General features: G+C 39.1%; 4 protein-coding genes across 4 annotated transcripts; 1 reads left to right on the forward strand and 3 right to left on the reverse strand.

Moving 5' to 3' along the window:
• The first annotated feature begins 3,550 nt into the window (after positions 1-3,550).
• LOC119070555 (tRNA modification GTPase GTPBP3, mitochondrial) lies at positions 3,551-5,357 on the forward strand. Its single transcript, XM_037174994.1, has 5 exons — positions 3,551-3,679; positions 3,738-3,920; positions 3,976-4,199; positions 4,271-5,007; positions 5,066-5,357. Exons 1-5 carry the CDS (start codon positions 3,586-3,588, stop codon positions 5,304-5,306), a joined length of 1,479 nt encoding a protein of 492 aa, XP_037030889.1. The 5' UTR covers positions 3,551-3,585; the 3' UTR covers positions 5,307-5,357.
• Positions 5,289-9,401, reverse strand: LOC119068033 (serine/threonine-protein kinase fused). The gene is made up of 11 exons (XM_037171440.1): positions 9,122-9,401; positions 8,786-9,061; positions 8,619-8,714; positions 8,344-8,556; positions 7,669-8,276; positions 7,053-7,233; positions 6,747-6,988; positions 6,531-6,691; positions 6,279-6,441; positions 5,448-5,580; positions 5,289-5,389 (listed from the first exon to the last, which is right to left on the reverse strand). The coding sequence occupies exons 1-11, from the start codon at positions 9,230-9,232 to the stop codon at positions 5,333-5,335; spliced, it is 2,241 nt and encodes a 746-aa protein (XP_037027335.1). The 5' UTR covers positions 9,233-9,401; the 3' UTR covers positions 5,289-5,332.
• Positions 9,402-10,407: 1,006 nt separating this feature from the next.
• Positions 10,408-13,226, reverse strand: LOC119072592 (putative gustatory receptor 98c). The gene is made up of 4 exons (XM_037177876.1): positions 12,335-13,226; positions 11,488-11,564; positions 11,265-11,426; positions 10,408-10,502 (listed from the first exon to the last, which is right to left on the reverse strand). The coding sequence occupies exons 1-4, from the start codon at positions 13,134-13,136 to the stop codon at positions 10,425-10,427; spliced, it is 1,119 nt and encodes a 372-aa protein (XP_037033771.1). The 5' UTR covers positions 13,137-13,226; the 3' UTR covers positions 10,408-10,424.
• A 6,694-nt stretch (positions 13,227-19,920) lies between these two features.
• On the reverse strand, positions 19,921-26,695 carry LOC119067086 (eukaryotic translation initiation factor 2-alpha kinase-like). The gene is made up of 7 exons (XM_037169886.1): positions 26,348-26,695; positions 23,532-23,655; positions 23,306-23,468; positions 22,291-23,221; positions 20,898-22,209; positions 20,494-20,832; positions 19,921-20,433 (listed from the first exon to the last, which is right to left on the reverse strand). The coding sequence occupies exons 1-7, from the start codon at positions 26,512-26,514 to the stop codon at positions 20,224-20,226; spliced, it is 3,246 nt and encodes a 1,081-aa protein (XP_037025781.1). The 5' UTR covers positions 26,515-26,695; the 3' UTR covers positions 19,921-20,223.
• Between the last annotated feature and the right edge of the window lie 100 nt (positions 26,696-26,795).

Raw genomic sequence — 26,795 nt, forward strand, 5'->3', positions numbered from 1 at the left:
TCCGAGCTTTCGGAAACAAACAGTTTCCTTCGTCAGGGACTAAAATTGAATGATTTTTCTACGATGTGTAGCAAGGGTTGCTAAGTAAAATCTAACATATTGGGATCAAGAGGTCTCGGGTTCGAATCTCATTAGGGCGCGTATAACAAAAATTTTATTTCCAAATTTAATTTGATTTCTCATACTTTGCACTCTTCAATTTCAAATATTGGGGATAATTCGAGGCCATGTTCGACTTAAAACTAAACCTTTATCTGTATTCATTAATGGGCCAGTGTGTTGCTGAATTGTTAAACCTTCTTTAATGCATCGCAGGTGGTGATTGCTCTCTTTGATTATTACTTTTGAATTATCCCAATTGATTGTATGTCCTCTATTACAAATTACGTGTCTTGCCACTTCTGATTTTTTATTTTCTCGTCTTCTAACATTTCCTTTATAATCTTCGATTCTTGCAGCTACTCTTAACGATTCGCTAAGATATATTATTGAATCGCAAGAATTGCATGGGATTCTGTATATTCCGGCAGGTTCTTTTTCTTCTTTGTCTTTTATGCTGTTCAGTAGATTCTGAACTTTCACGCCTGGTGTAAATGTGATTTTCCATTTTAGTTTGTTTCTGAGGACCTCAGAATCTGAGGTACTTAATTGGAAACATTTCCAATGTATGGTATGGGAACCCAGAATTCTTCTTTCTCTTCAGTTGTGTTTGAAATATTTGACATTGAAATTTGGTTATTATTTAAGACTGCTAACTGGTTATTGTTTGTATTTAAATTTTGAATTTCCGAAACTATTCCTTCGAGATTATTTGGCATTTAAGGTGAACATCGAGGCTTGCCGAGATTTCCAGTTAAATCTCAAGACCATACTTCATTGCATAAGCGAAAAGGAGCAAACCAATGTAGGGGAAGAATAAAGAATAAATTTTCTTGTCAGTTCTAATATTGTTTGCTTATGATTCCTAGCATAATAAGAAAAGAAATCATCGCGCGTATGCAACAAAAATTTTTATTTCACAATAAAATGTGCTTTACATCAAAAATTGCTACATACACTTTGTCAATATTCCATATAGAATTATTTATGAAATGAAACTGACGTGTTTCCAATCAACACTTTACATATGCACAATGTCATGTCATCGTCAATCGTCCACCTATTTAATAAGTTTCACCTATGCCTTCAACTCAACTCATGTATTATTTCGACGAACAACAGACACGTTACAGAACAGAAATACCGTTACATTCGATACTTTTTGAATAATTTAATAGGGTTGACATAGGTTTGTTCCAAGTAACTGTAAACACGTACTTTGACAACCCGAACAACGACAATTTCATCCATAGCAACGTCGCTTACGTGATATTTCATACAAATCGAGCAACGTCGCCAACGCGATTTACACAGAGATATTATTGAGGTTATGGTTAAATGGATGAAATTTGACAATTCATATGGCCTTGGAACAAACCTATAGTTCACACTGTACAGACCCTATGTAAATTAGATATTGTATTGAATCGTTATGAAGATCATGAAATCATTAATTATTGACAGTGTTTATCATATCAGTACACGTGCGAAAAGGATGATACCTTTAGTGGATTTTTAACAAATTTCAATATTTTTTTAAATTGAAGCCAAAAATGACACAAGAACCAAAACAGCGCGAAAAATAGGGCATGTTTAGGAACATAATTCTCAGGATGTAAGAGGCGGAATACAGCAAAAAAGGGGATTAACGGTTAATTTGAACCTTACTTAACTGAAATGTGTTTTCGCATTTATAAAATTACTTGATTTTCACAATTATTTTTCGCAATTAAAACACGTCTGCAAGGCAAAAAAAATTCCACTTTAGGTTCATTTTTTAGGCAGTAAGTACATCGAGAATAATCACATAAGTTGCTATATCAAAACTGTCCCTTATGTCGCTGACCACGTAAATATATTTTCCTTTTTTTTAAATGCCTTTTTGTTTCGACGAAATTAAGTAAAATCAAAAAATTTTCTACTACGGCGGCCATCTTGTTTTTACAGTATTTCTATGGTGGTCGTCTTCGATGTTCCAGATTCTTTTGTTATTGAAGACACAATGAGACACTATAAGACACATAGTATTTGGTTTATGTCCACAGCTAAACCCTTGTACTGTATTGCATAAAGGCTTGCACCAAGCATTCAAATTTGATATTATTGATATTAAGGTTCCCCTCTCAGTTCATATCCTGCACTCGCGTCTCTCCTCAAGCATTCATTAATGTCTTTACGCAACAGATCGTATTTTGGCTCCGACAGTCATCAACGGTGGTCCCTGTCCATTTATAGTATGTGTTCTTTCATTCCATCGTTAATGTGCTCATCAGCCTTCTGCGAGTAAACGTTTATGTCCATTATAACTGACTTTCCACCCTTGTCCGCGAAAGAAATTATAAAATTTCCATTTCGTTTTAAATATTCTGATGTACGCATTGCAGTCTCTTGAATAAACAACTGTGCCGTCGTTGCATGGTGCGTAAACTCTGTTGCCGCAGGAAACTCTTAAATTCGATCTTCACAAAGCAGTGTTGTCCGAATCCATTAGAACGCTTCATAAAGTTGAACCTCGACCCCAGACTAACGATAGACTGCACATACACTGGCACTTCCGACTTCGTCATACAACAGTCTGTATCAATTATACATCATTAGAAATAATATAAAAGATCTCTTCCAACTGTCAAAGGTCCCCATTACACTTGCAGCGCTTGTTCTTTCGATGGCAATGGTCAACCGTTGTTTCAAATATTGCTTTGACCTTTTTTCTCCTGTTGTCACGTGAATGAGTTTCGCTAATTTATTAATGAATTTGACAGCTTCCTCACACCGTGGTTCCAATGTCTTGCAAGCGAAAGGCAGAAAGATGTATTTATCAGCTCTAATCTTCTTATAATCGTTCGTTTTTTCAGACGCTTGCTAAACTGCCTGTTCTTAACGAAGATTAATGAACCTATGAAGGAGCAAGTGTATCACGAATTGTTGCGTCCCATACAAGCATTTTCCATGGGATTACTCCATGGGATTAAAGTAACTATGTCTGCCCTTCACTATATTTACACAACAATCCATGTATGCCGTCGTTTTCCACTTGGCGTCCACATTTGCATTTATGAGGAATGCACATGTCCAATCCCAAACGTTAAGCGACCGAAATTCGTCAAATGAAGTTCCGATATGTCGTGTTGGTGGGACAGTATAGCCTGTTACACACGGCGAGCATTTGACCAGTATTATCGGGTCTACTACTTCTATTGATCAAAGTATTTTTACTCTGTTGATTTCAAATCTTGTACTTCAATTTTTTTAACATGAATTTTACTAGATAAAGATCCACATTACCCAGAACTTGTCATTATTTTTGTCGTTGTTATCGATTTTATAGCCGTATGTGACAGAATAAAGATTGTTTGACAACACCAGCGCACCATCCAGAGTTATAATTAGCTGACAACACTGTTAGAAATATCAGCTGATTAAATACAGTATTTCAAAACAAACCAAACTGTCAGCCATTGGCAAGGTATAGCCCCTTCGCTGAGAATGATAAACAGAAGTAAAATTCGTGACAAGTGTGCGAAATTTGTCCGCCTGTACTCGTCCAAAAATTTGTCGACGATTTTTAGCTTATCTTCCGGTAAGATAGCAAGAAGTTTTACCACACGGAATTGTGTAAACTAAACATTTTTGTTCAGGTCAAGGTAAATGTGGAGTAGCAGTCATTCGAGTTTCTGGTCCAGAGTCTAAGAATGTTTTCAAGAGAATTTCAAATTTTGCGGACAATGCCCCAATTCAGCCACGATTCGCATACTTGCGTAAACTCAAACATCCACGCACGAATGAGTGTATTGACAGGGGACTGTGTTTGTGGTTTCCAGGTCAGCTGTGGACATAGTAACCATTTCACGTTTACTTACCATCATTTTACACCAGGGCCAAGAAGTTTCACAGGCGAAGATAGCTGCGAATTTCAAGTACATGGCGGACTGGCTGTAATTGCCGCACTACATGATGCACTGAACTCAATGAAGGGACTCACGCCCGCAAAGCCAGGTGAATTTACCAAACGAGCATTTTATGCAGGAAAGATGGATTTAACTGAAGTCGAAGGTTTGGCAGACTTAATTCATGCTGAGACTGAGGTGCAACGAAAACAGGTGTGCGTATTATCGGCAATTGTCACTGTTCGGTACAGTTCTATCAATCTCTAACGACTCACAACTTCCAGGCACTTATTCAAACCGATGGATCCTTATCGAAATTATACGAACAGTGGCGCCACAAACTCATCCGATGTGTCGCCTATCTCGAAGCGGACACAGACTTCGCCGAAGATCAGAATATCGGTTCGGACACGCTGACGATCATCGAAAAGGAATTGACATCATTACAGACTGAAGTGCAGGCGCATTTGAGCGACGGGAGACGGGGTGAAATATTGCGGCAGGGTGTGCGTACAGTCATCGTTGGTGCGCCAAACGTTGGCAAAAGTAGTTTTATGAATAAAGTCTGTCGGAAACCGATATCGATTGTGACGGACATAGCGGGGACGACGCGCGACGTTGTTGAAAGTTCGTTCAATGTATCCGGTTATCCAATAGTGCTCGCCGATACAGCTGGTTTGAGGAAAAATGCAACGGACGTTGTTGAAATCGAGGGAATTTCACGAACCCGGAATCGGGTGGAATGTTCCGATTTTGTTGTTGTGATAATGAATGCCGTTGAGGTGCATGGCGCTGGTAGCATCGATGAATACAAAGAAAATTATTTAAAATCAATGGGACTGAACGAGTCGAGCATGCGGGACAAAAGTGCTATGCTTGTGATCAATAAAATCGATTTGTTGAGCGAACAAGATCTAGTGACATTGAAAGAAAACGGTCCGGGCATCGCATTCATTTCCTGTAAGAATGACATGGGAATAACGTCCGCCGTATCGAATATGTCGCACCACCTGAAAGAATTGTGAGTGAACTTGAAGAGTCTCAGCCGCATCACAGTAAAAATGTTCTTCGAATTTCAGATGCGGAGAACCGAGCGCCAATAGTCCCAACTTAAGCCAACAGCGTCATAGACACTTACTAGAAGAATGTGTGAATTGCATGAATGAGTTTAGAAGTAGCATATCACACGAATACATAGACTCAGCCATTTCAGCGCAGTATCTTCGATCGGCGATTCAGTGCATTGGACAGATATCGGGACATGTTAGTACGGAACAGATTTTGGATGTGATCTTTAGAGACTTCTGTATAGGCAAATGAAATACGATTTATTGCACGATTAAATGTCAGTACTGCGCATAGAACGACAAATGTTTATATTCTTCCAACACATCTGCGGCTTCCTGAAATGAAATTTCAAAAAATGAACTGGAGTACTCCGCCCTGTCGTAAGATACTCACATTCCTAACCCACTCGCTCGAATCGTTTGTTGCTAAGCCATGCAGTGTCTCTCTCATCGTCGATGACCAAACCTTTTGCAGTGAACTGCAACTGAATCGTCCTATCATACGCAATAGCATGCACATTCTGGATCTGAAAGACAACACACGATGAATATTCATGGCAGTGAATTGTTGATGAACTTGTAGATTCACTGTCGATTCACGGTGTGGTTAAATGGAATTCAAATGACCATAATAAGCACTTTGGATATTATTAATCAGATCGGGAACACAGAAAAGAATCGACCAATTTTTTTAGTTATAGAATCTGGTGCAGCGGGATCCATTGCACCCAAGGATGCAGAGGGTGTGTTAAAAAAAAGTGATTGGAGGATCAATCGATTGAAGCTGTATTCTGCATACAATTGTACAAAAAAAAATCGTCGTCTAGGTGCAAGGGAAGCGCGTGGTCGTTGAAGTTTAAAAATTATGATTTTCGACATGGCCGTGGACGTGGCTGTAGTTTTTCGCTTAACCTTTTTCACGAAGTTTCGAAAATCGTAATTTTTAAACTTCAACGAGTTTTCGCTCGCGCTTCCCTTGCACCCAGGGGACCAATTTTTTTTTTTGTATGCAAAATTCCAGCCTCTATCGATTGAAACCCTAAACTTTTTTACAACACGCCCTCTGTATCCATGAGTCCAGCTACACCAAATTATACCGTCGAAAATTGAAATTTTTTGTGAATTCTTTTTCTTGACGCCGAGAGCTGATTAATACTATACAGAAACATCAAAAGTGCATTCCAAATTCAATTAATGTCCATTCAACCGTATCGTGTCCAATCACCTTAATAGATTATTTGGATGTTTCATTAAAGTCACCAGATCGACGTTCGCATGGAAAACAATTTTTTCGACGAGTTCAGCATTTTCGGGAAGTTCACGCAAGGCACAGCATAGCAATGCAAGGACAACATTTACGAGGCGGATCGATGACGGTTCGTTGGAAACTGTGAATGTGATTCGTGTTCAGACCTCATCCCTTCTACATGACCAAAAAAATATTTTCGTGCGTCTTCATCCCGAGCTTCATCCTTACCTTGTGATATGAAACCCACCAACAAATCGGTGGTGCCCAAAATTTCGACACTGTCGCAAAATTGGGACAAAAATTGTTCGTTTAAATGAACGAGATGACAAACCAGCTCGTACATGCTGACCAAAGTTTTCACTTCCGTTAAACTCAGAAACTTCAATTGTCTGAAAAGAAATACGTTCAATTCTGCAGTCGTAGATGCCACTGATAGGTTCATACCGAAACGATCGCGAAACTGTTGGCGAAGGACTTTCCACACAATCTTGTCGGGCTGTGCACAATAGCTTTGAGGCATAAATCAAATTCGCAACGAGCTTCACTTCAACGTAAACGTTGCGTATGTCAGCGGTCTCTTCCAGCGATCCACTCAGTACAAGTGGAAGACTCAACACCTGTGCGACACTTTCCAGTACTTTACTGCTGGCTTTGTAATTACGAAGTGGAGCGACAATTATGCTGACCTGAAATTACACAAAATGTTCAGTGCATCAGCCGAAAAATGTCGTACCCGTGCAGCTTTCATACCAAGTTCTGTTGCTTCAACGATTCAATGTCACCGTCTAATATTTCCTGCATGTATCGATGCAGGAATGCCAGCCATTCCTCATTTTCGATTGGCGGACTTTGGTATTCGTCTGGAATCCCCGAATCCCATCCAGGTAACATCGACGGAGGTGTTGTAAATTTACTGGTTTGTTGTTTGTCGCTATGCAGAACAGAAACAATTGTTCAGCACAGTGTTGTAATGCTCGGAACGGATTGAGTTCGGTAACGAAGATTTCAGGTTCGACCCGAACTTGACTTGAATTTTCGATTCCCAGTTCGACCCGAATTGGTTTTGACCAGAATCTGACCCGAACCTTAACTTTCAGTTTCAGGTCAGGCTCTAGTAACCCAAAAACTCATCGTAAGATTTGACATTTCTGGGACGAAAATTTACCCGAACCTCATCATGAAAATTTCAGGTTCAGGTTAGTCTCGGGTCAAATCCGAAAGTAAAAGTTCGGATTCGGAACCAATTTAGGTTCGGGCTCAACCCGAAATCGAGAATTTCATTGTCGGGTTGAAATCCGGTTCGGGTCAACCTGAAATGAACAGGTCAAGCTGAACCCGATTCGAGCCTGAACCAATTTTCTCTTACCTTGATCGCTCCAATTTGTTTGTGATTGTAGATTCTAAATTTACTGCAGCTACTGCCGGATCAGTGGTCAAACTCTTACCTAATCGAAGCGAAAAATTAACTAAATTCTGACTGAGTTTACGTTTTTCCAGGTCTCGAGTCTTGTGCTTCCGCTCCCTGGACTGATTCGAAAAATACTGTAAGTTGTCGCTCAACCGATTAACAATCAAATTATAGTTCCCGGTCACATAGCACACATCATCTGTCGTCTTAACATGTTGACCAACAGGTTTGCCCTGCGGCTCAGGCACATTTTGATCGTCATTGTCGTTGTCGGTTTCGAAATTTTCAAGGTCACTCTGTAGTATTGCTTTCATGCTGTCCCGTGATGACGACGCCGGTTCGTCTGGATCCTGCGTACGATGTGCGTGGAAATTGGACGCACCAGCAAAGCACATAATTTGCTTCTTCTGTCGCTCTTTTTCCAAATTCTGTGAATTAGTCAACGGATGTGTGAACGGTGAATCAGCTACATCTTCCTCCAAAATTGTAATTTTGTCCTTGACAAACGGGTGATCGAGTATCTGATTCCATGTCATCCGTAACGATGGTTCTTTTTGTAGCAGACCCTGGTGGAGAGGATGGAGGGAATGTGTGACCGTGGATTAGAACAAGAGCACCAAAGGACTGATCTACCTTCAAGAACGAGAAACCCATTTCCGTTAGAAAACTTGGCCATTTAACGTTCTCGTTTTGTATCAATAGATACAGAGTGCGTAACGATGTAGTGCAGAATGGCGGCTCACCGGCTAACGTTTCGTAGATGATACAACCCAAAGACCACAAATCGGCACGATAATCGTAAGGTGTTTCGTTCATCAGTTCTGGAGCCATGTACAATGGAGTTCCCTGTATCCGGATCGCGTGTTAGATTGGAAGTAATTGCCAATTGAATTTAGTGACCACCTTACCTTTACTGAAGTCAATACATGCGTACCCATTCCCATATTTCGAGCTAGTCCAAAATCGCACAATTTCGCGTGACATTCTCTGTCCAGTAAGATGTTCTGCAATGGAAAATTTAGTTGGCCTAAGGTTTATAGACAATTTCGTACACCAAGTGCACACAATGCTCAACCTGAGGCTTCAAATCCCTGTGCAAAATTCGATGTGAATGCAGATAGTACAGTGCCGACACTAAATCATATGACAATTTCCGTGCACGTATTTCTCCAATGGAACCTTCCTTCGCTAATAGTTTATGCAAATCGCTATGCACAAACTCTGTGCAGATTACGATTTCATTGTCCGTCTCAAATGAGTCCAACATTCGAATTATGTTCGGATGTCGCAGATGCGCCTGTATTTCCCATTCACCTCGAAGATTTTTGATTTCTTTGGATGATCGACCGTGCTGAATTGAATTCGCATTAACTGTGAACATCATCAACTATGCGATATGTGTGGACCTTACCTTGCCGATCACTTTCAATGCTACTGTTTCCTTCGTTAAAATGTTAGTGGCCCTGTATACCCGACCGAACGATCCCTCGCCAACTAACTTCGCAACGGCGTATTTCTCCATCGATTTGTTGATTACGAAAATCAATGCACTGTGTTGTGTACATGCACATAAAACGGAATGCCCTTACTTGTTGACTGCGTTTGTTTACAAAATATTCTTCGGACGCGTGAGGAAATGTCATTGAAAGTATTTTTGTTCCGTTTTGAAGGACTTGAGTTTAAGTTCCATATAGACAGACAATATTGTCAATAGTGTCCGCAGTAGACATGGCCAAGGCTGTATACATTGGGGAGGTCACGCAGATCGCCATTTTATTAGATACGCTGGAACACACCTTTTCCATACAAACAAATTCACCAAAATTGAATTTGTATGGCGTGGTGAATTTTTTGTATGAAATGTGGTGTGTAACCCGCGTATCAAAGTATACAGCCTTCTCCAACCTTGTGGAGGTGGAAATTTTGGGCAGCGGTCGAAGTTGCACATTCCGATCGACATGCAAAAATGGCCATACAATCGAACGGCTGCTGAGATCCCTCTACAGACACAAGAACACCAGCTATAGATACAATTGCAGATTGTGTGGTGAATTTTTGTGTGTGTTCCCAATCTTATGAGGGCTATCAACTTTAGGAAGATCAGATCACGCAGATGTTATACCACATTTGACGATAATGTGATGGATTTTCAGACCAAAAAAGCACCTCCGAATGGGAGGCGTCCATGATGATTCTCGTCGTCGTGATGATTGGTGAGTTTTTGTATATTTATGTAAAATCATGAGAAGTGGAGTGTTACCGTTTATCTAATAATTATCTATCTAGCGATCTGCTTGACTTTCCCAAAGATGCGCAGCCTTGATATCTTAGGGAACACAGAGCACGCACAAAAAATCCACGACGATGCGGTACATGTGGGATTTAATCATAGCATTGAACGAAGCACAAGAAAAGAATTTTCAAGAGGGGCTTACCCAACGCATTATTCGATCTCATGGTGGATTCAATGAAAGTATAAACCAGGTATGGTCTATTCATACAAACCGTAGGACATAGCGATTTCATATAAACAAACTCACCTTTCCTCCGCTCCATACAAAGTTTGACATTCGACCATACCTTGTGTTGACGTTCATTGGGTGGAATGTGTGAAAATCGCTTGACAGTTTAATGAAAAATTTGGTAAAGTTTTGCCGATCTTTTATAAGCAATGTTACATTTTAACTATCGATCCCTCAATTGATCAGATTAATTTAGCTTGCTTTTGATGCGTCATCCTCTAAAAAGAATTGAATAAAAATGACAATATATGTACAGCAATTTGAAGCCACCTAAAAATACGAGTAACACTTTAATAAGAACCACATCAACGTAACCATAGCACTGCTCCTAGCATCCACATATAAAGTACGAACACATAGTGTTAAATGCAAGGGGCAGTGCTACAGCGTAATATATATTTATCTCCTGCAAGCTGATATTTCATACATTACGCGTTTCTGCATATAAACACATACATAACCACAGCCTATACGATTGGATAATTCACACATAACCCACCTTGGGTAAATTTACTTTCCATCTACATATTTGAAAAAAAAAAATCGCCGAACGGCGGAAGCGAACACGGGACCAGCAGCATATCAACCAAACATGCTGACCACTACGCCAACAAATCACATAACGCGATGCAATTGGTGTCGGTAGTGGTTCGTTAGTCACTTCTACATCGATCAAATAATCAGAGTAGTCGGAATGATATGATTTGAACGAAATGTTGAGGTGGATAGTATATGTGTGTGAGTAAGTAAATAAAGGATTCTCTGTATGATGTTTTTTTTTGTTGTGAATGCGTTTTAAAACAACATGCTTAATTAATTAATTTTAAATATAAATTTTTGTGGTTATTTCGCTAATGTATGAAATATCAGCTTGCAGGAGATAAAACATTGTTCTACCTTGGTGTATATTTCTCGAATCACTTCTTATGTACAATTGTATATACACTCGCTGGCGCTCGTTATATACAATTGTACATACGAAGTTATTCTCGAAATATACACCAAGGTAGAAAATGTACTATAATTTCTTACGCCTGCCAGAAACGAGCGATTAATGTTGAAGTATCCATCAGCTGTGACAATGATTGGAAAATTGTGAAATTGTTGTTGAATTTCCATTTTCAGTAAATACAGATGAAGATTATTGGTTGTCCGAAAGGCATGCCTCTCCGTATGTTCCATTAAATTGGTTGTCTACTCATTTTGTGTCGTTTTATAAAATTATTAGAAAACTAATTCGATTGGAGTCTTTTACCTCGGTCAAAAGAGATTGACAACCGTTGACCAATAGGGAAATTCTGACCAGGCAATATATTATTATCACTAATGACTCTGAAACAGTCAGTGAATTTCAATTGAAAATCCATAATCTGTGGCGAAATAATGTTGAAACTAATGAAGTAAAAGAATTGTGGAAGATTATGTCGAGGCTGAACCGAGGTTGTAAAACACATTAAATGAGCACTAGTGCGTAAATGTACGTATAAAATTCCATAAAAATTCCATTTACGCACTGCTGTACGTAATAGTGATTTGTGTAATTCAGAGAGCGAATTCGATACTTACGTCGTATGTGTGCAAAGTCATATGAACCAATTTTATTTCATCCAAAAATCAGTATGCGAAAAAAATTATCGCATGCTAAATGAGGGCGAAATAGTATGTTGTGTTACAAATGTTGTAATGTTGAGCGAAGCGAGTATAGCAAATTGGGTCGTATGCTGAAAAAATCAACATTACAACACTTGTAACACAAGAACATTCTATTATCGCACTCGAAATACATCAACCAATCATGGATTCACACAAAGGATGTCTTGTAAACCTCGGCTTCGCCTCGGATGACATTCGACATCTGGTGCGATTCTTCATGCGATTCTTGTTACATTAATAACTATTATGAAACTAGGTGCATAATGAAGGCGAAGCCGAGGTTCAAAACACATCGTGTGATATTTCAATTATGCAACACGTTTCATACAATCACGTAACGAAGCGATTTCATCATTTATTTTATCGCACTAGAGCGAAAATGTATGACGCTGTTTGGTTCGTGCTGAGGTACGTAGAACAGACTTATTGCTTTAGAAATAGTTTCTTACGCGTAATATACAATGTGTTCCATTCCACTTGCATTATAAGAAACAGCCAGTACAAGTAATAAGTTGTTTGAACAGCCAAAGAAATCATGTAAAATGTTAGGTTAAACGAAAAGAATGTGTTGATCTGTGCCATCAATTTCCATATCTCCATGTGCAATAATTTTATCGTTTTTAACAATTCCATTTTACTTGATGAGTTCAAACCAATCGGAGTACTACCGATCCGTCCATTCAGTTCGGTGATAAATAATTGAACAATGGAAATATAGAGAAGAACATGACAAAAAACTAGAGATGACAAGCATTCAGCAAGGAAGGCAAAACAATATCTGACGAATGATTTGTAATCGTTTTCTATCCATGACTCGCCGAATTTTAGCGTAAAAACGATGGATAGGATGATGGTGATAACTAAAACTTTAGTTTTATACCGCCTGGCAAATGTTTGGGAACGGATATTTTGTGAAAATTTTGTTTGGAAAATAGTTTCCATTTTTGAAATCCGGTCATTAATGCTTCCGTACACCCACTTGAAGTAGTAACATTGTGCGTTTGCACTCAAATTGGAAAGGATTAAGCTTACAACGAATGTATAGCTTACTATTTTCTCAATGTTACCGTACAGCTTATACGAAGGAAAATGAACTGAAATTACAAGAAATCCTATGTTTATAAGCAACGAAACGATTACGGAAAGCAGGAAAATATAGTTCTGCTGCTTTCTGCTAATTGTAGGAGACGGAGCCAATCCGGTCCAATAAAATATTTTCGAAAAAGTTTTAAAATTTTCCAATAAAAACATTCTACGATGAAATCAGGGGACTATAGATACTATACGAGTGAATTTTCCGGAATCGATGACTGAATTTTCCCTTGAATCGTGACCAACGACTATTTCGATTTATATGTTTCTTCGGATCAATTAATTCATTTGTCAGAAATGAATAAATGATTAGCAAAGTGTGACAATGCTGAATGTGCAAAGCTTCGCCATGTCATGCAATTCATCGTTTCACATAATATATGGTCGATGGTGACCTGGTATTCACAGTACCAATATAACAGTTGAGTGTAGAAAATCCTATAAATCCAACAAATTGTGGATTTCACGTTACTTTAAGGTTCTATTACAATTTCAGCGAGCTTGTCGTCCCCCAGAAGTTGAAAGGCTTCCTAAAAACTTTAGTTAATTATCACTACATTTTTGTAAATTTGTTACAAATTAAAACATAGAGGAAAGCCAACGCAGTGCGTTGGGAAAGCTCTTCTTTTGAATTGTTCACAAATTTTGAATAAGCTTTTAATGAGTGGAAAATTTTGACACAAGACCGAACTATAGCGCTGCGGTAATTACGACTACAATTTGTTATTGGTGTTTGCAGCCTTAGACGCATCCAACCAATAATTAATTAGTTATTACAGTCAGCACGAATGTTAATCGAAAGCTACGTAAATATGTTCAACCTTCATACTTATACTCGTACTTGCATATTGTAGGCGATTCCGAATTAAAAATTAATCTGGAGAATTGAATTTGATTGAATTAATGTTTGCTTTAAAGCGATCGGCTTTAATTAAAAGTGAAAGCTCGCTTATTAAAGTTGTCGATATGGAAATGGTATATACCTCGCACGTAACAGTTACGAGCAATCCCAATTTTAAGTTACATGGGAAATACATTGCTCGCACCAATGTATTTTCCATTTAACTTAAAATTGGGATAGCTCCGGATCCTGACGACCTAGATTACTACTTTATTAGTGATTTAGATAGAATCAGGACGAAAAACTGGCCTTAGGTTTTCGAATTCGTAACTGATTCGTACGAGGTGCCAAGTAGTGAAATGGAACAGTCAAGGATTGACGAAAAATCCCCCATAGTTGGGATTCGTAGGAGTAACTTTTCTAGGAACTGGAACTCTGAAATACCAAAGGTTAGCCATTGTATCTGTTCTTATTCGGGACTCATCCGCATAAGTTCGTACATAGTATTCGAAGTACCCTCGAAACGTTGAATTTTCGACTCAGCAATACAAAATTTATTTAAGTTGAGCATAAGTGTGACGGGACTTCTATCCACTTACAAAAGAACTGATATCAGTGGGGTGTCGCTTACAGCTTCGACACACAAAAATAAATTAGTCACAAATGGCAGATGAATTGTTGACATAGGGAAAATATGTCCTGAAAGAATGGAATTCAAACGGAAGAAAGCCGAATCAACTGACACTTTGTGACGATGAAGTACGAAGTACTGGGGGCTTATGAGATTAATATGCCATTTGTAACATTTTGAAAGCATTTGTCTGTGTTCGAACACCAAATAGAATATTGTTTAAAAAAATAATTTTGGGTCCTTTGACTAAGGCCGCTACTAGTGCCCTATGCGTATTTTACATATATGTAACTCGAGTAAATTTCATCCGTTCTTCCGAATTTTTGTTTTATTTGGATGGTAATCGAACACCTAATAGAATGTTGTCGAAAAATTTTTAATTTGAGTCCTTGGACTAAGGCCGGTACTAGAACCCTATGTATATTTTGCATACTCGAGTAAATTTCATCCGTTTTTCCTAATTTTTGTTTCATTTGAAAGGTAATCGAAGGGCAAATAGAATGTTGTTGAAAAAAATTTAAATTTGGATCCTTGGACTAAGGTTGCTACTAGGCCCCTATGTGTATTTACACTGAACTAGTCTCTTATACATCTCGCTGCTCATGATCAAAACATTGGGGTAAACTCAAAAGGAGATACATCCGAAGCAGCTAAAGCTGCTTAACCATCCTCCTAGGTTTCCTTTATGGGACAGATAAATTGCTTGTGAAAACTTTTATACAGACTACAGGATATTCTTGTATTACTGACTCAGTGCAAAAACTTCAGTCTGTATAATCTGCTGGAATCAAAGATTGCGTTTGAACATTTATTCAAAATTAATCCTCCTAATCTAATTTTTGTATAGGACCTTTAATAATTTTACATAATAAGAAATTCATTCTATCATCCCGACGGTTGGACAACGGCAGTCACAGAGAACGGACGTGTTTATGCGTTGCTCTCTAAAAGTGTTTCTTTTGTGTGGCTGTGTGTGAATTCATTTTCGATTTTGTCTAATTTCTGTGCCAACTTTTACGGCTTTGGTGTTTTTATTTTGCTGTAATGTTTAAATGGTGAAATTATTTTAAAGGTTTTATTAACGAAGTCAAAGTGTTGTTCTCGTAGGTCATTTTCTCTTTGATCAATAAAGTCGTTCTCGCCTCATTGTGCGATATCAACAATTGTGTTATTTCCTTTGTTATTTAACATGTGCTTCGTGGCGTCGGTTTACGGGTTAACAATCGACTCTACCAGAAGCTAATGCTAAATTACGTGCTCGATTAATGTACGAAAATGACACATTGCCGTATGGCATCTGGCAGTCAATTTTAGTGCAGGTAAGGTACAAACGCTTCGGGTTCTCATTTGACACCCCAAAACCACATAGCAAATTTTTACAAATTTGCTGTGGTACAATCCCAAGATACAGAAACTATCTTGTACTCCAAAATGACCGCGAGGTTTAACAGATCTATTGATTGATACGTTGTATGGATGTCAAGGGGTATGACGAAATACGAATCATTCAAACGCTACAACCTGCAACGCCAGAACGAGTTCAGTCACATGGTGGCATGGCGATTTATACGAAGAGGCAACTCATGGCCTATGGTGATTAGACACTTGCTATTACCTAAAACTAATAGCCGTAACCGTAACAAAGTCGGAAATATCAAAAAACCCAACATTCGCTTTCTCCATAAAAGAAACCATATCGACATAATGTCAATAGTAGAAAGAGCTACAACATGACAATGTTGATAGCGCCATCTTTGGGAAAATGTACAGGTCAATTAGTGATGGTTGTGGTATTCGCATACCACCCACGGCTTGGAGAATTCACAACGTATGGGACGTTAACACACGGTCGATTTGTGAACAATCTAAGTCGGGAGAGATATGATGTAAAATCACAGTCCATATGATCAAGAGACTTGTACAATAGCACAACAGGCCCATCTGAGGCTTAGGTGCTGGGCTTACACCCTCCCATCTAATCTAATCATCCCGACGACGATCATCTCGGTAGGTGAATTATTTGTATTAGAATGAGCAATTATACTCTCTCCATAATTTACGCCTCTAACGACTTTTCACATCATGACTCCGCTGAACATTCAAAATAATACGAAAATGGACAAAAAATCACGAAGATTTTAACTCTTTCTTCGAAAGAAGTTTTACAATAATAGCCGAAGCGCATCGGTACTACCTTGGATTAGCCTATTTAAATTTTCAATGAATAACGGGAAACGTTTAATTGGTAATCATTTATTTAAGATCCGTTCGAAAGTCGCAAAAGATTTTTAAAGACGTAAATTGAATAAATTCGGTTAAACCGTGAACAACCGTCAACTGTATTAATTTGTAAAAGGATCAATTCACTTTTCCCAAAGAAAATGTTTCACTTTAACATTTCTTAAAAGTAAAATAGATAGCGCAAAAAAAAACATCACAATCGTCACGTGACAACAATCCCACGACATCGATGTTCAGCAAATTACCGAAAAAAATTGATATTTTTTCCATATGAAAGTTTGCAATGTTCGATAAATCCAAATCAGTTTCCATTTGCATGTGAAGTTACGAACATGAACTTTAAAAAGTTTTAGCGCTCACAAAAAACGTACCATTTTTGACACCTTTTGATCTAGTACGATTAGCACTACCATTTTGACGTACATCAATCAGAAACATTGTTGATGTTTACAAACCACAAAATGGTTCTTTGATGCAACTGAAATTTTGTAAAAGTTGAGTCGAAAATCGAATATTTTAATATAAAATGTTTAGTGTTTGATGATCAAATGTTGTGCAATAGATAGGCCTTATCCTTTCGCAGGTAATTTAATTCAAAAGCACGCACTGATCCAAATTTTTATTTTCGAAAAATTGTTTTAGGAAAATGATCCAGCATCAACCGCTTACATTAGATTAGATAATTGCCGGTCCGAGCTTAAGAAAACAGATTCTTTTTCTTCGACTCGATGCGTTATATTGTCTACGTAAACACGAAATTCAAGCGATACAAAGACCTCAACTTTAAAATGACATTTTGAAACCGCACCTTGAGGCTCTTCGGGTGACATCGAGTGACCAAAAATCTCAAATCGGTCCACTGACCTCGGACATAAAAATTTTGTTCTAGGACCCCCCTCAACTTCCATTTTTGAACATTTCTCCCGAAGAGACCAAAGCTCTACGACGCCATCTTGTGGCCGTACCAGCATCAAAGTTGGTACCCTGAATTGACACATTTTGCATCTTTTGTCGAAAACGCTTCCGCCGATTTTTTTAATATATACCTCAATCGATAGGTAATTTCAGCGGCTATCAACGATGGAAATTGCACGAAAGTTCTATGTACCGTTTTTGAGAAAATTGAGAAAAACCACCCAAAAAACCACTTTTTGGTAATTTGCGGTGGCTCACATGCATGTAGCCGCTCTCAAATGTTTTTATTCGGAAGCGCCGACCTCGAAAACCCTTTAGACACAAATTTCACTACAATCCATGGTATTTACGCGAAATGGCAGCCATTTTTCGTTTCAAAAATTCCGACTTTGAAGCCACCTAGCGGCCAAGCGACGCATAAAATTTTTTTTTGACCTACATTTCCTGAATCAGCATCAAAAGCTCTACCGAAATCAGCCGTAAAATCGTTAGGTCCGAGGTACGGCCTCAGTCCTAACCTAGGTCCGAACTCGACTTTTTCCCATCTCGCCACCCTAAGAAACGCTCCTATCTACTTTTTAGATTTTTAGAAAGTACGATGCCCTGCGGACATCGTGTAATAGATGCCGGGACAGTCATGTATTAAGGCGCAGCGCTGCGCGCTGCGCTTGCAATAAATTAAAATTTTAGGGCTATTTGAAATTTTTGCTACATTTGAAAGTAACGTCGTACGGGGCTTCGTAATTAATTTGAAAAAGAATAGCCAACTTTGATCGGTTCAGTCCTATATTTGAGTTTGAGTGACGTCAATCTACAACAACAATCATCTTTTTACTGGTTTTGATCCTTGGAATCGTCGACGCTAAGGAAATATGTAAATGCACCAGACGTGGTCTTAATACTAGAGCTTCCGGAAAAGCCACTGAATCTCGTGGCGTGGATCTGTATTGCTACAGATACGTTTTCAATCTTCATTGTGAAACGGACGGCGACCGTGCGTCATTCGACCAATGTTGCAGAAACGCGGGGGCTAACATAGAAGCATCATGTAATGATATTTAATTGCGATTTTCAAAATTCCAAGAATAAATCGAGACTTAACAGAATTTTGATATTCGTTTTTATGTTTAGTCCACTGTTATTAAACCATACCAGCCACATTGGGCATGTGAGCTAAATTGGACCGAAACAGTTTCTCGACACATTTGATCATTTGATCATGGCAATTCCGTTATCGGCAATTTTGGTAAATTTAATCTGTACCGATTGATACAAGCATGGCATGACTGTTACTGAACCGAAATTGCAGAATGAAGAACAATTACAACAAAAATGTGACGTGGTCATCTTTGACATTTAAAACATCGAAATCTTTCTGGTTCTGAAAGCACAGGTTAAGACATTTCGGAATTGATCTCACGAAGGCTGTGAAACACAAATTATGACAATTTAGGCATGTTTTGTACGAAAAGAAAACTTGAAAAAAAAAATTATTTTTATCAAGTTGACATTTCACTCAATCTGTAATGATGAGAAGAAAGAGGATTAAGACTGTTGGAATGAATTTTTTGGCATTTTTTTCCCTCCATAATTATTCTTCACATAGACGTACGTACTGTGTGCCACATTTACTAATAAAAAATGCGACTACGTCTCTACCCACGCGTGTTTGGTATCGTTGGAAAGTAGAGACACGTAGTAACGAGGTCTGATAGGTTTTTCGTTTTTTAGTGGCTTTAAGGCGGCAGAGGTCCTTAGAAGTTCTCCGACATAGTCAAATTTTCTCAATTTCCTGTCAGAACCTTGGACAGCGACGGCCAACGGCCTCCGTAGTATCGTGGGACTCCTGGTGGACTACTCTCTACTATCTATTGTCAAATTTGTTTAGTCGCTGCTGTCCAAGAGATTCCGAAACCGAAAACCATATACTGATTTTCAATGTCTAGCGCTTCCACACACGGACCTTTCGACCTTTTTTTGGGTACGTCTAAGTATGTACTACAAACCTGCACACTTCCAAATAAATCGTCTGTTTATTGGCGAAATAATTCAACTTTTAGTTCACAAATAAATGTTTTTCAACATGCGACACAGCTCACTTTTACAACTCTACTGCCAAAAATAAAGACAACCAGAAAAAAGCTGTTCCACAAAATTGTCAGGGGAGACTAACGATTCTATAGAGCCATCGATCATTCGGATCGGATGTGGCGCGAATCTCAGTTGTTCGATACTTTGGCAAATTCATTCTTTACATCCAAATCTACCGATCTTATCGCTTTGCTTACAGTCATCGAGTTAAATGAAAAATAGGCTGGGAATTGTCACAGCAAATTTATTGCCAAGAAAACCCTTTGCTGCATTTGCTTCATTTTTTTGCACTTTATTTTAGTAAAAACTACGATAACATTATCCTAGATTCATTTATAATACAATTTAGTGTACTTACATTCACACTGCATTCATGCTTCACACAATTCACACACACATTGAGTAGCCTACGTAAATTACGGAAATACTATCACTTATTACAGGACGCACAATCGGATCATAGCTCACATCCATATCGCTATTCGCTTCTATGTCTCACGATCACATTTTACTTATTCATCTTAATGCTAAATAGACTGTTTAGATTGACTGGTCGGAATATCGCTTGAGCTGTGACTACTCAAGCCGCTGCTAACATGACTATCACGTCGACGAGGTGGCAGATCGAAATGCCATTCGGTGGATGTGTTTTCGCTCAACGGCGCATGCGATCGAATGCCAATGGTGGTGGGACGTTCGAACGGTGACTCTGACAGCATCAGTTTGAGTAGTTTGAACTGGAATGGAATTTTCTGTTAGCGAGAAACCGAAATGACGGCAAGAGTTTGTCAATGTACCTCATCCGGGAAAGACGAATGGAAATCGGATGGAAAGCGGCTCATTCGTAACGACTTTAACGTTTCGATACGTTCCATTTCCGTGCAAAATACTACCAGCAATTCGAAGAATATTAGGCCAAGGGAGTAGATGTCCACTTTGTAGTTGTACTGGCGTCCCTCTATCTGTTCTGGTGACATATACAGGTGTGTTCCAACTTGTTCCGTGTGCTTGACACGCGTTAGAAAACTCCCGTTAAGATCACCGCACGGTGAGTTCGGTATGTCCGACATGTCAGTGACCAGGCCAAAGTCGCCGATCTTAATTTGCCCGTCCAGTGAGAAGAAAATGTTGCTCGGCTGTGGAAGGGAAAAAAATTCGAAATTATGAACGCTCGTTCGGTTGAGACATTAATCTGTATCACCTTCAGATCCCTATGGATCAATCCTTTCAGATGACAGTATTCGACGCCTTCGACAATTTGTTTGAAAATTGGCACAATCTGCTGCTGCCTCATATCCAGTGAATTCAATCTCAGCCAGTCCTTCAAACTTTGCTTCTTACACAACTGCATCTGAATGTACAGATATACTCGGTTCGGATGTAAAAACTGTACGCTGCGCCGACTGCTCAGATCCAATGACATTGGACGTCGATGTGTCTTGCGGAAAGGCACCACTTTGTTATTGCTTGTTGCCGAGTCCACCGAATCGATGGCCTTCGTATTGAAGCTTCCCGCACTTTCTTTGAACAACCCGTTCAGACATTCCTCGTTAACCGAATAAGTTCTCTGCTTTCGGCCGCTAAGCGATGGACTTCGGAACTCGATTCGGAATGAGTCATCGTTGGTCGACGAATGACCGTTGCAGCCATTGCTAATTGTCGGTTCTTTAAACTCAATTTGAAAGGAATCACTACTGTCACTGTCGTCGACTTCGGCAACTCCCGATGAATCGTCAATAGACCTAGTTGCGCTCTTGCTGTTGCTTTTAAACACTGAGTCGGATAATTTGCTGTTCGTATAATCGCGGAATTGAATGAAGCTGTCGTCATTGTCGGTGGTTACGTTAAACGATGTCTTGCGATTGAAATCATCGAAATTGATGCACTCGTTCGTGTTCAGATTCGAGATCCACGAGTCGAGTCCTTTGTTTTTCTGATTGATCACTTCGCTGAAAACCTTACTCGTGCTGTCGGCAACGGGGAATGGTGGCGGTGACAATTCCGATGGTGAATCTATGTCAATGGAATGTGATAGGGCTTCGCGATCCATCCAAATTTTGTCTTCTTTCTCTTGCCATCCCGGTGGCGGCGTTTCCACCCAGGCTTGGAAGTAGCGCACAATATTGTGATGTTCACAGTGAGCCAGCGTCTTAACTTCTCGCATCACACGGTCCCTGGACTCTTGCCGATTCGGCAGCACGATACGTTTGATGGCGTACTTGCAATCGTCCAATTTATTTTTCACTTCGAACACGACACCGAATCCGCCCTTGCCCAAGCATTGTACCATGTCAAAGTCGTCCTGGAAGCGCGACACAAAATTGTCATTGTTTGTGGATTCGGATATGCTGCGCCGAGTTAGAATTTCGTCATCCGCTACGTCGGGTGTGACTGGAACTTTGATTTCAACGTGACGTTCTACGATAACAACTTCCCGTTCGTTGGATAGTCGTCGCGAGAGCATCACGTTGAGTACTAGCGCGGTAGTCAAGGATATGACGAGGATTTCCTTCCTGGAAAAGAAAGGATTCAGTGTGTTGGTTCAACCCTTCAAGCCGTACGACACCCAATCCAAAATTGTTGTTTAAACTTACCACCAGAACCACAACGAAACTATCAACATAGCTGGCGTATCATCATCAACAGGCACCGGTAGTGCATTTGCTTCCTCGTCATCATCTGTTGACTTCGTCGAATTGCTGTCACAAATCATAGGCCTCTTCGGCTTTACGTGAGAGAATAGATAGTAACCGTTGCCGTTCACATATTCCGATCCCTGTAACACGGACAAGGCCGTAACATCCGATTCGTCTTGATCCTCGCTCTGTATCGAACCTTCGATCATCGCAAACTCGGACGATGTTATCGAGAAAGGTTTCCACGGAATTTTCACCTGCGACTCCAAATATTTTAACTTTTTCATTTCGGCAAATGGTTTCACTTCGTCCGACTCCTGAATGTACAACTGTTTTTCGTACATGGCTACATAAACGGCCGGCGCCAATCCGTCCATTGTATTGATACCGAACGGCAAATGGGTGTAGCTGAACAGATCCAATTTCACCAGATCGTCGTGGGAATTTTTCCACGCATTCACTATCGGATGACTGAACTTATATTGCCACAGAACAGTGTTCGGTGTGTGCTTGTGAACGGCACAAATAATACCTTCCGGTACAATCACTTTCAACTCCAAATCCAGCAGCACTTGATCACGTTCACTATACGGTCGATTATGGCAATCGCCCGATTTCAGCAATTCCAATTGATGTGTTCCGACACTGAAATTCCAGCGCTCACCGCCACTGATCGGTTCGAAGGCTCGAACGGTTTGTGTATCACGCCGAACGACTATGATATCGTCCAGTTGCGGATCATGCTGTTCGTGTCCGATTTCGTATGGTCCATTGTATTGATCAATTTCGTTGTCGTAGTCGATTGTGTCTTTGCAACCTTTAATGGAACATTCGTACATAACACGTCCGTTTCGAGCCGATACACCGTAGGATCTGGTTTCCTTGCCACCTGAAGTTATTTCGAGGTCATTTCGTGTCTGTAGTGATATGAGTGACGGCGGAGCCGTGAATGGAATTGTTGCTATAATCTTACCGGATATGACAAGATTCGACACTAACTCATCGGGAAATTGAAATGACGATTGTAGCAAATCGTCAGCAGTAATCGGTAACTGCTCGATGTCTTCACCGTCAAATTTGTACAAGTTACCGTTCAACGATGGTATCATGCGAACGGATTGAAAATTCTGTCCCATCTGTCAACAGAAATTGACATTAAGGAACGGGTAGAACAACCACACAAAAACGAAAATTCTCACCTCATAATTGTGAATGCTTGATGACAGCATTGGGCCTGGTTTTGTTGGAATCGACCATTCCAAAGTGCCGTTGCCCATGTCCAGTGCTGATAATCTTCCATCTAGCGTTGAAACGAATAGAAGCCTGAAATTGAATTTTGTTTTTTCTTCATTGAATTCCGCTGTGGACAGGAAAATCGTTTTTCCGGCCGGAAAAGCCATTCATATAAAAACCTTCAAAGTCGAATATCTCCGAAAATACAGTCCTTTAAAAAATATCACTTCTGTTCTGGAAAGTATGACTCATTAACGATATTTATTGAAAAAACTTTTTTTGGAGGAGTCGGAATGGAGTCGGTTTTAGGGTTTCCGAAAAAAGTGTCCCGGAAATTTTATCAACTTTGAAGCCTGGCCCATTCCAATTTATTTTTCATAAAAGTGGTGTCATTCGAAAAAACTTCTGATTTCAGCCGGTCGGCGATGATCCATGTTCAGAAGCCAGAGATATGGCATGGGAAAGTCGTGTTTATCCTTATAAGGATTTTTTAAGTTTTTTCTTGATCAATAAAAGCTAAGAAGCTATAGTTTGGGATACTAGTTCCAGTGTTTCTTACACATACATTTCGACCCTGATTCCCCTCTACTTAATTTCTGCGTAAGGATTAAGGAAAGTTCCATATTGATGTTGTTGACGATTTTCCTTATTTTCCCTATGAAAATTTCAATTTACTTTTACAAAAGCTTTTTCGTGTGACAACGACATAACTATTTTATTGGTCCCTTTCCAGGATGAAGTTTTTTTTATGAACTTCTTTGTTCTAGGCTCTAGACATTTTTCACGTTTTTGGCCATTTTTTCGGCTAACATTTGGACTTCTAACAAGTTTGAAGTCACTAGAGGCCAGTTCCTAAGATTAAGTGGTCCACTGTCTTCACTATCTGAGAACCATATAACTGCAGAAATTCAGGCGATTTTTCTCAGCTGATGTAGGTTGAAAGTGTTCCTCTCATTCATACGCCTGGGCCATTACGTGGTACAAGTGGGTTCTATACGCTCCATATTTAAGGCGATTCCATTCAAAATACCAGCTGTAAACTCAGTAAATGAGTATAGCATAATGCGCAAATGACTTACGGACGAAATGTGTGAAATTATGAATGTTATCACCAATTTCAATCCCGTCTTGAATTTCTTTAGAAGAACCTGACCGATCTTGAAAAGCACACCTGAAACTAGTTATGGATACATCCGAAAAGGACGTCTGCCATTCAATGTTGTCAGACAAAGTTATAGGTCGTAAAGTGTTCATTTCTGCAAGTAGAATTTATGCTGTGGTTGAAGACCTGTATTGGCAACACTGTATTGTCCTTTATGGATGTTCACGTTGGGTTTGAACAAAATTTAAATAGAGTCGCGACACCACCTCTGATTTTTTTTCATGTGCTGAGCGACTCGAGTACTGCTCGAATCCGGATCCGCCCGGCCGTTTCGGAGAACATATCACCATTCAAAAATGTCGAATTTTCAACTTTACTTGGCTACGTGGCCAGGTTGGCGAGGGAAGCCATTTTAACACGAATTAGCTCAGAACTAGTCCCTCTATCCATTTTGATAACAATCTCTATTCAAATTGACTCGAGGGTTCCGGGCGACCATGCATGCTGGTTCTCCAAAAGGGCCGGACGGATCCGGAAAATAAATACAGTTTCGTGCAGTACTCGAGTCCCTCAGCCAGAACATGAAAAAAATCAGAGGTGGTGGCGCGACTCTATTTAAATTTTGTTCAACCCCACTGTGTGTTTTCTTTGACACTGGACAACAATTATTCTAAATTTTTAGTGACAGAAGATGGTTTTGCAATTTCAAATATTTTCAACGGATTTCAAGGACTGTGTCCGATTTGTAAGGATTTGAACACTGTGGACTTTCCTCAAATTTAAAATTCTTTTCAAAAGATTTCTTTGTCGAAGGATTTCCAACGACTATCCAACCCACCCGAAAAAACATAAAAATCCTTTGCAAGCTGCAAATTGCAACAAATCGTATCGCGACACAATATCTACGTTTTCGTTTGTTTCACAACAATTTTCTTGTCTCGTTCAATTACAAGTGCATGCATGATCGCTATTACTTAACACATACCACTTTAAACCACTTTATGCAATATAGAACGCTGAGATTAGCGAATGAAATTGAACTTTCTATGAACCTTCGTCATTATAAGAGGACTGGCCTTACAGTCATATTACGATTTGCGCTAAATTTATTACATCATCCAATCTGTGTAAATTAATATAACAACAGTTTAGCACCACTAAAACGTCGGGAACCGTCACGTATTCCTACTTATTCAAACTGAATGTAATTGAATGAGCAAAAATGATTCACCAGGTAATTCAACAGGTAATTTAATCAAATTTATTAGTGGTATTGTCGGTATTAGCATTGCAAAACAACGTAAATATCAAAACAAAAATTGATGCCGCACTATAGCATTATACCATACAACAGATAATTTGTTTACCTAACTTTATATCAAATTTGGTGTAAGAGTTCTGGTTATTATATCAACAATTTTTGCATGAACAAAATTTTTATATTATTTCTAGAGTATAACTTATTGATAACCAATGAACAATTGCCTGATCATCTAACAAAAATTGTGACCTTGATGCACGGCAAAACATTGTTTTTTTCTGATAACGAGAAAAATGTTCATGTTTGAAAACATGATGACTCGTGAGGCAACATGTTTCTACCACCTTCCATTTATGTAGCTTGATCGTCGCATAATTTCCGATTAAAACGTTATACAAATTTTAATTGTTGGTAATCACCTACGACTGGTGTCCCTTGGATTATTATTGTCGGATCCACAGTATGGTAATTGTTCATTCTTTCCCGGAACATCTTTTTCACTTTTGACGAACTTACTCAGGAACAGTGAATAAATAAAGAATTTCCATACATTTCGAGCACTCGTTATGATGTTAAAGTATTTCATTTTTTAGCTAGATATATGAAGCCATTTGTTGAGTATTTCTAACGAAATATTCGATGCAAATAAAGAAGAAATTATAAAAAAAAACACTTTAGCACTTAATGTAAAATTCAATTTTCTATGCAGAGTTCCACCGAGACTGTTTTCTGTCAGTTTGAAAGGTTTTCGTTTTTTCGAGTGTGTCGATAATGAAAACGTCATCATTTTCGAAAAAAAAATCTAGCGTTCAGTGCTGTTAGTTTTTTGTCACCAGAAAAAACTATTTCCAATTTTAAAAAAAGTGA

Source organism: Bradysia coprophila, chromosome II (assembly GCF_014529535.1).
Source record: "Bradysia coprophila strain Holo2 chromosome II, BU_Bcop_v1, whole genome shotgun sequence".
NCBI classification, from domain to species: Eukaryota; Metazoa; Arthropoda; class Insecta; order Diptera; family Sciaridae; genus Bradysia; species Bradysia coprophila.